Here is a 14,525-nt window from a genome sequence, read left to right on the forward strand (position 1 = left end):
TCCAAACAGATGGACGAGCTTTAGTCCAGACTTCCTCGGGGATGTCGGGCGCGCCGCTTGGTTCGCTACGGAGGTGTTCCATATCCGACTTCGGTGAAGGATAAGGTGTATCGACGCTCGCATCAGCACGGGCGCGAAGAAGGTCCGTTGTCGATTTCGAGTCGTACTTGAAAGGAATGCTCTTTGAGATGATGTCTCCCTCGACAGGAATGATGTTGGCGGCGTCTTTGTTTGGAGCAATAAATCTCTGTGAGGCATTGTTCCCGGGTGAAACGGTGCCAGCCGTGCGCCATTGTGCTTTTGTACACGTCATCTTCGCTTTGTTCCTGCAAAAGAATTCGGCGCACATCTCGATAATCTCGGTGTTACGAACCCATCCCTGCCCATGGTTGTTCGGCCTTGTGCAGCGGCATACTACGTCCTTTTGCGCAGTTGCGTAATGGAAGTCCTCGACGTGAACCCTTGAGCTCGCCCAATGTTCGTTCTGCGATCTTTGATAAGCGTAGAAATCATCCATGGGGCTCTTGTTAAGGCGATGCCGGTCGAGGTAGCGAATTATGTCTGTTTCCAAATGCGTCGAGTGTAATGCGACAGGCGAAGATTGCTTGTGTCGTCTCGAATCCGAACACCTGCAGACATGCGAGCGATCTTTGCTTCTGTAGTGAAGATGTGGTGGCAGTAGTGTTCTAGGTGTTCTTGGGCGCTTGATAAATTCACTCGAGTCCCGGACTTCGATCCTACCATCTTTCCTATAGTGTACCATAACCAATTTACTTCCGTCTGTTGATTGAGCCATGAGTGAATGTACAAAGGAAGCGGTTAGAGAGTCGAGAATACGCGGACCTGAACTGCAAGTTTTATCAGTCCGATTCGAAAGTACGCTTCAGATCATTCAAGGACTAAGAAGACAGTTTCGTTGAGCAGATATTTTTACATTCTGGGTTGTATGTTTTTGAAATTCGATCGCATATGGCAACCTTTGTCACATTGTACGAAGACAAAGCAAGGCTGTTACACAATGTTGACATCAATTGGAGTCGCCGTACCCTTTTTATCCAGTGCAAAGAACAAAGCGGGTGTATTCTATTTTCGTGACAGCATTAAGCACATTTGATAGTTCGAGTTTCAGGGACATTCAGACGGTTGAATTTCGAAGACATGACACGAGACGAAATAAAGAAGCAAGATCGTCAAAGCCGCGGTTTAAAATTAGGGTTTTATTCGCAAACGATGAAGGCCATGAGAATTCTATTACTGAAAACCTCCATTGTAGACATATCTGATATGGACATCAACGCCGTGTCTCGACAACGCGCCGCAATGTATGCCGCAGAAGAGCTGCGAATCTATAGATAGCGCCGAGGCTCCACGCCGTCATCAGGCAGCGTGTTGAATGGGTAAAGCTGTTCCGGCTCAGCTGGAGGGGCATTGTCTGGTCTGAAGCGCGGGTTAATCTGCCAAAAGCGCTGCGCATGTGCTGCAAAGTCAGGTGCGCCGTCCGAATCCAAATCCGGATCAGGAAACTCTGCCATGTAATCAGCAATCGCCATTCCGAATACTGGGTCGAGATACGGAGACATCTCGATCACCGACATGAACTGGTCCTCAAGCACCTGATATGCAGTACGAGACGTCTCCCTAGATACTAGAACGCTAGCCACGGTAGACTCATGTGAGTCGTCATTTGAAGGGTTCCAAAAATGAACTAAGCCCCCGTCGAGGAAATGGTCAAACCCGTCTCTTGGCAACGGAGTTGCCTGAGGAGGTGGCGTGAACGAAAGGCCCTCCAATGGATCCGGACCGGCCGGAAGGCTCCGAATCCGATTGAATTCCTGCACAGAGTCTATGTCCCAACGTGGAAGTAAATAGAATAAATCCATCGCTGAGGCATTCGTCGCGCCACGTGTAAGTATCGCGAGGTCAGAGACCCGAGATTCTGGAGTAGATTCACGAGTCAGATCCAAGACCATGGATATGGGTGTACCAAACTCCGCAGGAACATCAAGCCGGAACACATTGCGTTCTGGGTTCATAGCTACGAAGACAGACTCATGGCCACCTGGAAAACTGGCGTAGAAGGCTTCATGGTCCTCGGGATTATGACCGGGGAAGAAGGTCAGCTCAGGAAGATTGACTGGGAACTGAGGGATGCGTTGGTAACCATAGAGGACGTTGCGATCCATTGGACACTCGTTGAGAGGAATGTGGCCGGAACTGAACCACGCCATGATGCAAGTACGATGGAAATGATGCTTGTCGCCACAAACCTTAGCGATCACAACGTCGGTCTCGTCAGCGTTGGCACTATCGTCGCTAGATGGCTCGGTTACAAGGGAAAACAGACAGATAGCACAGCTCCCATCCTGTGGGAAGTTGTGGCATGTCTCCAGAGCAGTGTCAATGGTAAGAGTGCTTGCGTCAACCATAGTGTCAGTTGAGTTGTGGGAAGTTGTGATAGGGTTCATGGGGTGAGAGATACCGGTCTCGTTGGAAATGTCCTGGAAGCATTTTATAACAGAAACGCTGGACGCGAAGTGACCGTACAGTGTTTTAGACGGGTGCTTGGAGTTGCAGCACAGTGAAATCGCACGATGCTGCCTGTCATAGCCGAGACTCGAAGTTTCAGGCGTCGAAGTAACTATATAGCATGAAAGCCATCAAAGTGTTTATGCCAAAAAATTAGTTCCACCCAACAGCATATTATATGCCTGGCCATTAGGCATCGGCGCCCGACCGATTTTCAATCACAAGCAATATACTCATTGATACATTTCCCATCCACTAACTAGATTGCGAATCGCAGCCTGCTACCTAGGACATACTCATGCGACATCATAAGTCCGCTCTTTGCTTACTGTTATTTTCGATCTTCGAGCGAGTTTCCGCGAGATAAACTCGAACTATTATCGATTAATACAACTCCATCCATTCTATGAAACGGTTCTCGACGATTCGGCAGTCCTCTTCAGAGTTTTCGCGAAACAATTTTACAAATCTAACTTGACTTATTCTGTCTGCCCTTATCACGCTGTCCCTTTGCAGTACCAACCCCTAGTCCATTCTCACGTCCTTCCTCTGCCTCGTCCCGACAGGTCTTTAGCATATCATTAACACCCAACAGCTCAGACTCTGGCGTATCAGGATCCGGAACCAAAATTTCACAGGGATTCCATGATGAGACAGGAAGGCGAGTACGGCTCTTCTTACCAGAAATCTTGTCAATGATGTTGCGTGTGAAAGCCATGGTAAGCAAGTGTTGCGGTAAAGCTGGAAAAGGTTCAGTATACTGTATTTGTAGGGTTGCCGTTGTCAGCTGTGACGGCTGTCTGTGAAGGGTGCCAGCGCATGGTGAGTCATGACATGCTACCTGTGCATTGTTATGGGATTGCGTTGTCCATGTGGCTATTCGGTTTTGTACAACACAGGTTAGCAACACATTGTACATTCACAAGTGCGCCACTCATGGCGAAAGCATCACCACCGTGGGCCTTTTGACAGGATTCGGCCGATACAAAATCGGTTCTCTCATGATACCTCGGTGACGTAGCGCGTCAACGGGGTTTGTGTAAATACAGCAGTGTATACATGACTATGGTACATTTATCTGGACAGGTTGTGCAGTTTCTTACTGCACAATAGAGGTTGCCACTAAGGCCCAATCGGGTGCGAACTCGCTCAGCATTTTAGGGTCAGGTGGCTTCGGCGGCAAAGAGAGCATTTTCTTCCTCCTATTGCCGAACAAGTCGGAAACTCTAGCGAAGTTTCGCCGCCATGCCTTCGATGCCGTTAGATGTCGCGACATCTGGGTTAGGGTAGTACCAAGCCGCAACAGCAATGATAAGGTAAACGATCTAGCAACATGTCAGCGTATACTTTGACGTTCATCGAAGTCAGTCTTACAACTAGGAGTGCGCCCTCAAGATAGTTCGACTCGCCATCGCGCAAGAAATTGCCGACGACCACGATTGACAGCACGAGCAGCACAATCATGAAGATCTCAAAGTTAAGGTCCATGTCTTTGCCCATAGCCCAGCCAACGATGACGACGAGAGGAGCGTTGAAAAGTGCGGTTTGGATGGACGGACCGACACAGTGGAAAAGCGCGAAGTTAATTTGTCCATCCCAAGCTTCGTCAATAGCAGTCAAATGCTCAGCTGCTTTCTCAACGAGCGGGAGCATGATCAAGCCGAGGAATTGATCGGGAATGCCAGACTCTACGACATCTTCAATGCGCTCGACGAGGAAATAAGCAAGGAGCGTGACGATAGCGAGCGAGAGTACTAGTGCAATGATGCATTCGGTGAATGTAAATTTCGGCTTGGCCAAGTCGTCGTGTCGATCCAGATCGGCGTGCTCGTCGGCCTCGAGCACTTCGTCGAAGATGGAGTGCTGAGAGCGGGCATTGTACCAGATGAAGCTGGGGTATGTTAGCATCAGGTCAAAATCGTGATAGACTAGCTTACATGCAGAAAGCAATGATGAGGAGGATAGATGTGATCTGACTGATTCGCAGAACATTGTGCTGCAGCAACTTCTCAGTAAATTCGTGGTGCTTGGTCGCCTTCTCGACGGCTGAGCCTTTGAGCGCGGAATAATACGCGCTCGGAATCAGTAGGCCAAAACCCGCTACCAAAAGCAATCCACTTCCCACCTCACTGATCGAAGCGTGGAACTTCTGGCTTGCCTGTCTGAGTCCACCAACGAAGAAGCACAGACCCAAGCACAAAAGCAGATTCGTGATGATCGATCCGAGAATGGCTGCCTGGATGACTGGAATAAGATTACCATGCTCGGAAGATCCATCCTGAGACCGGTGTTTGGCAATAAGGATGATGAACAAAATAATCTCGACAATTGATCCGAATGCCGTCTCAATCAAGATACCCGACACCTTTGGCATCTTGCGCGCAAACTCCTGCCCGGCAAATCCTAGAAGATTCGCAACAGGTACCATCGCGATATAGCTGGTTGCGAAAACGGCGATTGGCTGGCTAGGGAAGGCATAGTGTAGCACAAAGGCGACGATGACGAACGGCCACAGTAAGTTGGCGTATTTCGCCGCCTTGCTCCCCGACTTCCACGCGACATTGAGGAAATGTGAGGGATGGAAACCAGAGCGTCCACTCTCGCCGTCAGGATGGATGTGTGAAGGCAGGATGTTGTGGAGGAGCGGTGTCGACTCCGAAGAATGATGATTGGATGGCATGGCGAAATGCGTGTACAAGGATGATCACGCGTCGGATACGCGATGTTCCCTAGACTCTTGATGCTGTGCTGATGGAAGATTTCCTGGTGCCGTGTACCCGAAGATTTTCACGCGTCAGGATCGAAGATGTCGACGACGAAAGACAGCAGGACCTAGCCAAGAGCGGGGAAGAAGCACCAGCCCCCGCCCAGCCTGCTAAATCAAGGAAACGGCTCATTGCTCAGACGAGCTGTGGCGCGTTATCAATTCCATCTTCGAGTTTTCGCGTCCAGCTCTATTTATATCCTGGTTCTGAGGCGTCGCGAGATGAACGAGGTGAAATCATCTGTCTGCGCTGTCCAGCCTCATTCTTGGCAACATTGCGCGTGGCGCTCGATCAGCAAGCTCCTCATGTGACTTGTTGACAGGCAAAATGCACATCACATAGGCGGAACCACCAATGAACTACCAATGTAATGCATTCGGAGCTCGAGAAGTAGGACATATGTCGTAGATGGAAGAATCGAGGCTAGCTGCATGTACGAGCCTTGGACTTCGGCAGGCGTCAACTAGTAAAGACCAAGACGCACTTCGGCATACTATCTTGGTACACGATCGCGATGGGAACTTTCTTTTAACTGTGATTGCTTTCTTGTGTTCCTCTCAGCGACCAGGAATAGGTATGTGTTTCTCTCTATAAGCCTAATGCGCGCCAAGATTCACGCGTTCAGTCTCACCACCATCACCATGTTGCCATGAAATCGTCATACCATCGATCAACAATGTCGAAGTGCCGCCAAAATCGACTGTGAGACATTGACGTCGTGCACGCCTAACAGTACTACGAGTGCCAAGACCCATAATAGCCCCATGGATGCGTGGACGGCCCGGAACCTTGATCCCTGCTCTCCTCCTCCTCAACCCCATCTCACGAATCATCACACCAAAACATATAGCTCTTGTGTTGTCGCGGGACGCCGTATCGTAAGGCTACCAATGTCTCCGCATCTGCCAAGTCGGATATTCCTGCCGGCGTGGCGTGCGTACGATCCTTTGAAGTCAGACAGATAACGTCGACATATCAACATGACTGCCGCCTCTTAACTTGCGAAAAGCATCTACGACACCATGTCGTCCAAAATACTGTTACTGCAGGTGGTGATGGGTCTCTTCTCATCCACCCTCGCCCAAAACTCCTCCACTGACCTCTCCCGCTGCGCCCTCTCTATCGGCGAACTCTCCCCCAACGCCCGCATAAACTCCACTGGCATGCGCTCCTTCCGCTGGCAAGAAGGTGACCCAGACTGGTATCTGACCACGACGCTAAACGACACGCGCAACCCCGTTCTGGTGTCGCAATTGCATGATTTCCAGGGCTACATCAGCGCGCCTATGGACACGGATGCGCAGGTCTGCGTGTTCATGTTGAACGGCATCAACGCGACCGTCGCGGGCGACAACGGGTGTGAGAACGCGCTACGTCCAGAGTGCGTGGACTTTTTGAAGAAGAATCATGTGTTTTCGGAGCAATGTCAGGCGCCGCCGGAGCGTGATGCCTTGGTTGCAGCGTGCGGTCAGCAGGGTTTCGGGTCGGGCTATTCAAGTACTTACATTCCCTTTTTGCACTGCCAATTTCACGCAATCTAACCACCTCATCTAGGCAAGCCAACTGATTTCTCAAATCAGACGTGTACTATCCTCTCGCCGCCGGCAAACTCCATGCCCTCGGATTATCTGACTTGGCCCGTTAGAGCGCTGAGCAAGAGGGAGCGGTATTCGGATGAAGAGGCGGATGATTTCGCCTACTATGATCTGTATGTGAGGCAGACGAGGCCGTGGGTGATTACGCGCGAGGGCAAGGAGACGCAGGTGTTGTGTGTGGCGCCGGATGCGTTGGTTGAGGGGAGTAGGGAGCCTGAAGGGGAGTGGCCGCCAGCTGGGTCACCGGGAAATTCAGGGGGGAGGACAGAGGGCGTGAGGATGAGTGTGGTTTTGGGTGTAGTAGGTGCGGTATTGATGATGTAGATATCCCACAATGACGACAAGATTCATACACCAGTCTCTACCGACGACGCATCTTGGTATCCCTCCCCCAAAGCCAATTCCACCAGCTTCGGGAAGTTGGGTGTGCCCCACCCATTCACTGGATCCCACCCTTCTCCCGCCGCAAAGCCTGTAGTATTACACCCACGATTGGAACCCTTCGTAACGTCGTTGAGTGCCTTGTATCCCTTCTTATACAACCAAGGATTCAAGAAACCCAGCGCCGGTTTCCCAGCTGCGATCAACGCATCGTTCACGAGCGCGAAGATACTCGCAGCAAGTGGCGTCGCCGCCGACGTGCCTCCAGTCAAACCTGTCTTTGATCAGCAAACGTCCACAATGGATAACGCACAGACATACCTTCCGTGCCGTTATAAAAGAACGCAAAGTCAATCCCCTGCGCCGCGACATCCGGATATCCGCGGCCACTACGATTATACAGCCCCTTGTATGTGTCCCCCAGCTTTTCGACATACTGCGGCACACTACTCTCCTGCCACTCGGGCCGCGGGAAGTAATTGCTAAACCCGCCTCCGCTTGCGAAATACCCGCCGCCAGTCGCGTTCGACGGCGGCACGTACGCCGCGACTTCTTCCTCCAAGCCCATGGTCGCGCCAACAGTTGTAACGTACGGACACCCGCCCGGGAAGATGGGCTTGAACTGCCACCTATTCTGCCCGTCGTTGGTGAAGCAGCGTCCATCCCTGCCGACGCCAGAGTTACCACTGGGAAAGAACAACGACGTCCCGCGCGCCCCGACCTGTGCGAATTGTCTGCACACGCGCTCGGCGTACGCCTGGGGCACGGATTGCTCGGGCTCGCCGTACGACGTGCTGATCACGCGGGGGATGAAGGACTGCTGCGCGAGAAAGTCGAGCCACACTAGGTAGGGCTCATTGTTGTTCACTTCGCCAGGCGTTTCGGGCTGGAATGGCGGACGCCCCGCTGTCGAGTACGCTGTGATGCTCATGTTCCACGCAAACCCAGCGATCACCTGGACGTTGAGGTTCGCCTCGTAAGATTTGCCGTCGGCGAGTTGTTTGTCGGTGAGCGGGCCGTCTTGCGTGGGGCCGCCGGCAACAGACACCTGCGTGAAGGAGGACGCCTGCGAGACGGCTTCGGGGCGGTATTTCTCTAGGAAGAGCTTCGCGTCGGGCCGGATGGGGACTTCGTCAAGGTAGTTAGCGAAGCCGATGCTGTTTTTGGAGCTGGCTTTAGTTTTGTAGCCTTTGGTGCCGTAGAGGGTTTGGAAGCACGCGGGGGTCAGGGATTTCGCATCGCAGACGGCGGCGAGAGAGGCGTTGTCGGGGCGGGAGGAGGTTTCTGGTACTTGTGCTGTAGTGTGGGCCCAGGTGCGAGGAGCGCCGCGAAAGAAGGATGTGGTGGGCTGGATGGTGTCGATGTGCCCATGGAGATGGGCTGGAAGTGACCAGCGAGTTGTACGGGAGACGATCCTTCCATCAGCATGCTTGTAATTGTGATACTCAGTGTCGAGCAAGTTCTCCACCATCTCTATGGGAAGATGAAGAATTATCCAATCTTTGGCTGCGCTGTAGCCTAGATCACTGACGTTGATGCCGTTTTCTTGCAGCCAGTCATGAACCAGATGGTGCGTCTCTGAGCTCGGCGCGACAAGTTCGTTGACTTCTTCGGCGCTGAGATACTGGCCATATCGCTCATTATCTGGATCAGACACTGAAAGGCATTAGTGTTGCAGGCCTAGCAGTACCTCTCGATTTCGCATCTCACCCTCTTGGAGATGCCGATCAAGCTCATCGAATCGACCTTGTTTCAACCCAATCTGCAACTGAATTTTCTGTTGCCCTTGCGTTCGCTCTTGCTTGAACCACTCATCTGGCACAAAATGCGTCTCTTTAACAGCATACGGCGAGCGAGCAATTGGTGTCGCGAGCACATTGCAAGCCACAATGGCTGCAATGAATGCATTTGTGAAGTGCATGTCGAGCTTCAAATGACACTCAAAGTCGACGCCACGTCTTAACTTGTGCTACTTATTCATGAGTACTTATGTTGAACCGATACCACCTATCGTTAAAATAGGAGGTAGGCTAGTCGGTCCTTCTGGAAGCCGAATCTATTTGTCTACACCTCAGCACAAGACTCCGTTTCGCCGTACATCTCAAGAATGGCTCGATATCGTCTCCGTGTCGCCTCTCATACCTGAGTGCCGAAGTGAAAGCCTCGCAATCATGCATGCGTGCCGAAGCGCAATCTTCATCATTGGTCCGTCAAAGTAAGCACTGAGCTCAAACAGGAAGGAGTGGACATATAGCTAAATTCCAAGCACGACGACTCGGTGGTACGCCGGCCTCGGTCGTCGCTTTCGCTTGGTTATCAACATGGTGCGGTAGGGACATGGTGCGAAGTAGATTGCTCCGATGCCATCAACCTGGTACATGGGCGTGTTAAGAACCCGGGTCGAACGACGAAGGATACCGCAGGAGTCGCGTCTATTTATCAATAAGGTGACTGAAAACGCCACTAGAGGAATATTCAGTAAGCGGGAGCAACCGTTCGGATTTAGACATGCCGTTCCCGTTGTCAGCACCAGATATGTACATGTAAGCCAAATGCAATTCCTCCGTGCCGGGGATACTGGGTATCTAATTAACGCCACAGTAGGAAAGGTTGACCTTGTCGGCTGTAATTACGAGCACCAGGAGTGTTCAGAAGAGATTTTATGCAAACAGATAGGTAGCGCTTGGGTGATCAGCAAGACACCCTCCCATCTGGCAGAACCACGACATCGAACTCTTCATCAACACTTTCTTCGCTCTGGCTAGCAAAATTCTCTCCCTGGCCGTACTTGCCTCCCACAAAGTCCCATCCATCGCCTTCCAGTCGAGCCCTCAGTCGCTCGCGATTCGAAGTCGCCGCGCGCTGAAGTAAAGGAGCAATATGTGATTCACCCTGCGTCGCTTCTTTCCGGTGCGTCTCAGCATCGAGTTCCCAATCGTCAAAGTCCGGCAAGATCCAGAAGTCAGCGTCCGTGTTGTCGGTGGATGCGTTGTTTAGGTTGAGACATGTACTCTGGTGCATTTCCATCTGGGCGCAAGTGCGCTTAGTCGGGAGAAGCCATGCTGAATCTACGCTGTCGGGGGAAAGTTTTATCGCTGGAGCTGAGGTGTCTTTGCGCTTGTTTGCGGTTTGGGTGTTGGGTGAAGGTGCGCGCGACCGTCTGATGTCGCGTGACAGCACCAGGGCTTCACAGAGACCGTTGGATTCGCCGCGCAAGCGGTGCGGGCCGTCTTCCATGTTCGTTGATGTCCGAAGATTTCAGCTCAATATGTGCGAGAGGAGCGAAGTGTGCTTGAAGTGGAGCAGACGAGAAGCCACATGCGGGCGTACATGCAAGTGATGGATGTAGCAGGATGATTGTGGGTCTGTTCCGAATGCGCGGGCGTCGAGGTCGTTCGCAGCTGATTGTTGGCTGCCTGGTACGTTTGTGAAAGAGTCACCCGATGACGTCGCGGGGCTGACGTAGCAGTGTCTCAGTGGTGGCTTGAGAGATCAGGCAGGTAAGAGGGAGTGGTGATAGAATAGATCACGAAAAGGTAGAATTTGAGGTGGGAATGTGCTAAATTATCTGAGGTGACGAGGATGTTTGAAGGACGCTGCCGAATGCGGCCATTTCTTGAGCTGAATGCGGTGCAGAACGTACGTATGTCGTCGCCAATGTGCTTTGAACATTAGCAGAATTTGGCAAGCATGCATTTATAATCTAGAATTTGCGGAAGGGTTTTGAAGGATAGCACTTCGATCATGGGTGCAATTATGTTGCTGTTCAAGTGTCGGACCAACGTATGCTGGATATGGTGGCCGTGCGGCAATAGTGGTGGAGGAGTGATTACATCGTCGCTTTTCAGTTGGCTCATATCATATTTGCAGCCTCTAATACATGTATCAATGACAGTATTAAAGTGAGCCCAAAGCTGGCTTCCAACCGCCTCGTTCCCGTATCCCATGCGTCGTTCCCTCCTTTGCCTTCCTACCTCATTCCAATCGTTATATATCTTGCGACCCTTCGTCTGGACCTCATCCTCCCCATGTTTTATTTTGCTCTTGCGTTATTCGAAGCAAGGCCGTAATGCTTCAGGTAGAATATCAAATTGTAGTTCAATGCATAAGAGCTCAAGGCTGTGCGCCTCTGCCGCATGCTGCGTCCATTGCCCTGCTCTGTGAAAGTAGAAGCCGCATCCAGAAACAGGGCAACAGAAGGGCTCAGGATCAATTTTGTCGAAGTGATGTCTATCGAGGGCTTCTACCACAAGAGCCTCGAGGCCTATTCGCCGCATGTTGATCCGCTCATCTCGATACGACAATCCCTCAAACTCACCGACCGGGTCGGGCACAGCTCTTTAATCACGTATTTCTATTAGCAATGGCTATAGCAGGAGCTATGGCATAGCAGGAGCTATAGCAGGAAAACATGTGCAGTAGTTTGAGGTAAGTCGGGACGGCATACCTGGATGACGCAGGTGTGGTGGTGGTTGCTAGAGTGGAGCGATGAGGTAAGTTCGTAATAGCGGATGTGGCCCGTGTGGCCTGACGCCGGAGCTCCCAAATCTTCACAAGCTGTCAATAGTTGGCAGACGACCAACACCCACCCCGTCCTCCATCCACATCCCCGCCATCAGGAGGCAGCCCACGATGCTGCGCGCCTCCATTCTCCGGGCCAGTCCAGCCGTGAGGCCATTGGCCCGCCAGACCCGCCCGCAATGGCGCGTCGTCCAGCGCTGCTACGCCGACAACAAGAACCTGGGCGAGACCGCTGTCCCCAACCCGGCGCCCACCGTCACGCCCTCGTCCACGGAGAAGGCGACCATCCCGTCTTCCGACATCCCGAAGCCCCCGCCTGCGCCTGAGACCGCAGGTGCATCGCGCTCGGCACCCACCATACAGCCCGCAACGACACCCCCAACCGGCCCTGGCAGCGCAAGCATAGCGCCCGACCCCAAGCAGCCCAAGCCCAAGAAGAAGGGCAGAATACGGCGCCTCTTGTTCTGGCTCACCATCCTGTCTGGTCTCGGATACGCTGGCGGTGTGTGGTACTCGCTGGTGTCGGACAACTTCCACGACTTCTTCACCGAGTACGTTCCCTATGGCGAGGATGCCGTCGCCTACTTCGAGGAGCGCGAATTCCGCAAGCGGGTTCCCTGGCCGTGCTGGGACAGCCCCCGATTGCAGCCCCAGAATCTCGTGCGAAGAACAAGTTCATCAATCCTCCGGCCGCAGTGGGCTGAGTGGCGCGTGTTGCCGACGAGGGCCACAGCGACCTCCGGAACCAAGGGCCCGCACACCATTGCTGTTTGCCGACAACAAGTCCAAAACCGCCGGCGGGACAGCCAAAGACGTCCGGTGGGAAGTCCTAGGTTTCTTTCTATTACTCCTGGCTGTAAACGCCGCCCGAGAAGAACGTGCAGGAGAAGAAGCAAGAGGCGGCTCAGACAGCGACTGTGGTCAAGGAGGAGGCTGCTGCGCCTGCCCCAGCAAAACCTGTCAACCACCTCGACCATCTCGCCGTGCCCGACGCCAACGATGCCGTCGTGCAGGACGTTGTCAAGATTGTCAACGACATCATCACCGTTATCAACGCCGACTCCGCCCACGATGGCAAGTACAACTCGGCCCTCGACAAGGCCAAGTCTGAGCTTGGACGCGTCGTTTCCGACATCAACCTGATGAAGGCGAATCTCAGGAAGGAGTCGGAAGAGAAGGTCAAGTCTGCACACGACGAGTTCGAACAGGCCGCGAAGGAACTTGTCCAGCGCTTAGACCACCAGATGCAGGCTCAAGAGGCGCACTGGAAAGAGGAGTTTGAGAATGAGCGCGAACGCCTGTCCCAAACATACAAGGACAGGCTGCGGTCTGAGCTTGAGGCCGCCGAGAAGGTCTACGAGCAAAAGACCAAGAACGAGCTTCTCCAGCAGAGCATCCACCTCCAGAAGTCTTTCACCGCCAGCGTACGCGAACGCGTTGAAGCTGAGCGTGACGGCCGTCTCGGAAAGCTCAACGAGCTCTCCTCGTCCGTACACGAACTCGAGAAGCTGACCGCCGAGTGGAACTCGGTTGTCGATGCCAACCTCAAGACACAACATCTCGTAGTTGCTGTCGAGGCCGTCAAGTCTGCGCTCGAGACACAAGCCACGCCAAAGCCTTTCGTCACCGAGCTCGCAGCTCTCAAGGAAATTGCCGCCGACGACCCGGTTGTCAGCGCCGCCATCGCCAGCATCAACCCCGCCGCCTACCAACGCGGCATCCCCAGCCCAGCCCTGCTCATCGACCGCTTCCGCCGCGTCGCAGCTGAAGTCAGGAAAGCTGCGCTTCTCCCCGAAGACGCCGGCGTCGCCTCACATATCGCCTCCCTTGCCATGTCCAAGGTCCTCTTCAAGAAGTCCGGTCTTGCTGTCGGTCAGGATGTCGAAGCCGTCCTTGCGCGCACAGAGGTCCTGCTCGAAGAAGGCGACCTCGACGCCGCAGCACGCGAGATGAACGGCCTGCAAGGCTGGGCCAAGGTGCTGAGCAAAGACTGGCTGGGTGAGTGCAGAAGAGTATTGGAGGTCAGGCAGGCGCTGGATGTTATTGCTACCGAGGCGCGGTTGAATAGTTTACTTGTGGACTAGACGCGGCAAGCATGCTTTATTGTAATAATACCTAGAGTCGATGCATTTTCCTTGGTTTCTTTTGTTACGAGTAGTGCAGCGTGTGGATAGTGTACATGTAGCTTGTACTATGGAAGGAAGTTTGTTCAATAACGAAGCACCGTCAGGGCTACGACCTGACCAAGTTACTGCAATAGGCAAGTTCTGACCATGGCATGGAAAATAGCAATTTATTGGCTGCGCGCGCTGTAGAGGTGGCTAACCGTATCGGAGTCTGCACGCCAACTATTGCCTCTGGATGGCAGCCGAATTCTGCAACGGGCGAGCTAATCGACCCAGATACGGTAGCCCGTGTTGTCAAGCGAGCGGTGGCAAGGTACTCGATTCAGTTGTAATATATAAAATCAAATGTGTCATGTTTCGGTGTCGTACGACAGGTGGTGGAAGTGCAGTGCTGCCCAGGTGTCGATAGAGGAGGTAGCTCGATGGGTCTCGGCTGATTGAGGAAGGCGCACAGATGTTAGGCCGAAGGTCTCGTTCACCATCATCGCTACTTTTCCTCCACACCCAGCTTGCACGCGCACAACCCCACCCACGTTTGCTCCCGTCTAATTCCATCTCCACCCCATTCGTCTCTTCACACACAGAGCTCTTGCGTATACGGACCGCTACTT

The 14,525-nt window shown here is 52.9% G+C and overlaps 5 protein-coding genes across 5 annotated transcripts; 2 read left to right on the forward strand and 3 right to left on the reverse strand.

The window, feature by feature from the left end:
- Nucleotides 1-1,346: 1,346 nt before the first annotated feature.
- SNOG_01081 (hypothetical protein) lies at nucleotides 1,347-3,244 on the reverse strand (the record flags this gene model as incomplete). The annotated part of the gene is made up of 3 exons (XM_001791687.1): nucleotides 1,347-2,638; nucleotides 2,856-2,900; nucleotides 3,067-3,244. 3 exons carry the CDS (start codon nucleotides 3,242-3,244, stop codon nucleotides 1,347-1,349), a joined length of 1,515 nt encoding a protein of 504 aa, XP_001791739.1.
- A 508-nt stretch (nucleotides 3,245-3,752) lies between these two features.
- Nucleotides 3,753-5,206, reverse strand: SNOG_01082 (hypothetical protein; the record flags this gene model as incomplete). Its single annotated transcript, XM_001791688.1, has 3 exons — nucleotides 3,753-3,851; nucleotides 3,901-4,417; nucleotides 4,464-5,206. 3 exons carry the CDS (start codon nucleotides 5,204-5,206, stop codon nucleotides 3,753-3,755), a joined length of 1,359 nt encoding a protein of 452 aa, XP_001791740.1.
- A 1,107-nt stretch (nucleotides 5,207-6,313) lies between these two features.
- On the forward strand, nucleotides 6,314-6,936 carry SNOG_01083 (hypothetical protein; the record flags this gene model as incomplete). Its single annotated transcript, XM_001791689.1, has 2 exons — nucleotides 6,314-6,788; nucleotides 6,872-6,936. The coding sequence occupies 2 exons, from the start codon at nucleotides 6,314-6,316 to the stop codon at nucleotides 6,934-6,936; spliced, it is 540 nt and encodes a 179-aa protein (XP_001791741.1).
- A 297-nt stretch (nucleotides 6,937-7,233) lies between these two features.
- SNOG_01085 (hypothetical protein) lies at nucleotides 7,234-10,504 on the reverse strand (the record flags this gene model as incomplete). Its single annotated transcript, XM_001791690.1, has 4 exons — nucleotides 7,234-7,541; nucleotides 7,589-8,911; nucleotides 8,978-9,236; nucleotides 9,971-10,504. 4 exons carry the CDS (start codon nucleotides 10,502-10,504, stop codon nucleotides 7,234-7,236), a joined length of 2,424 nt encoding a protein of 807 aa, XP_001791742.1.
- Nucleotides 10,505-11,899: 1,395 nt separating this feature from the next.
- SNOG_01086 (hypothetical protein) lies at nucleotides 11,900-14,006 on the forward strand (the record flags this gene model as incomplete). Its single annotated transcript, XM_001791691.1, has 2 exons — nucleotides 11,900-12,556; nucleotides 12,664-14,006. The coding sequence occupies 2 exons, from the start codon at nucleotides 11,900-11,902 to the stop codon at nucleotides 13,870-13,872; spliced, it is 1,866 nt and encodes a 621-aa protein (XP_001791743.1). The 3' UTR covers nucleotides 13,873-14,006.
- Between the last annotated feature and the right edge of the window lie 519 nt (nucleotides 14,007-14,525).

Source organism: Parastagonospora nodorum (assembly GCF_000146915.1).
Source record: "Parastagonospora nodorum SN15 chromosome Unknown scaffold_1, whole genome shotgun sequence".
NCBI lineage: Eukaryota > Fungi > Ascomycota > Dothideomycetes > Pleosporales > Phaeosphaeriaceae > Parastagonospora > Parastagonospora nodorum.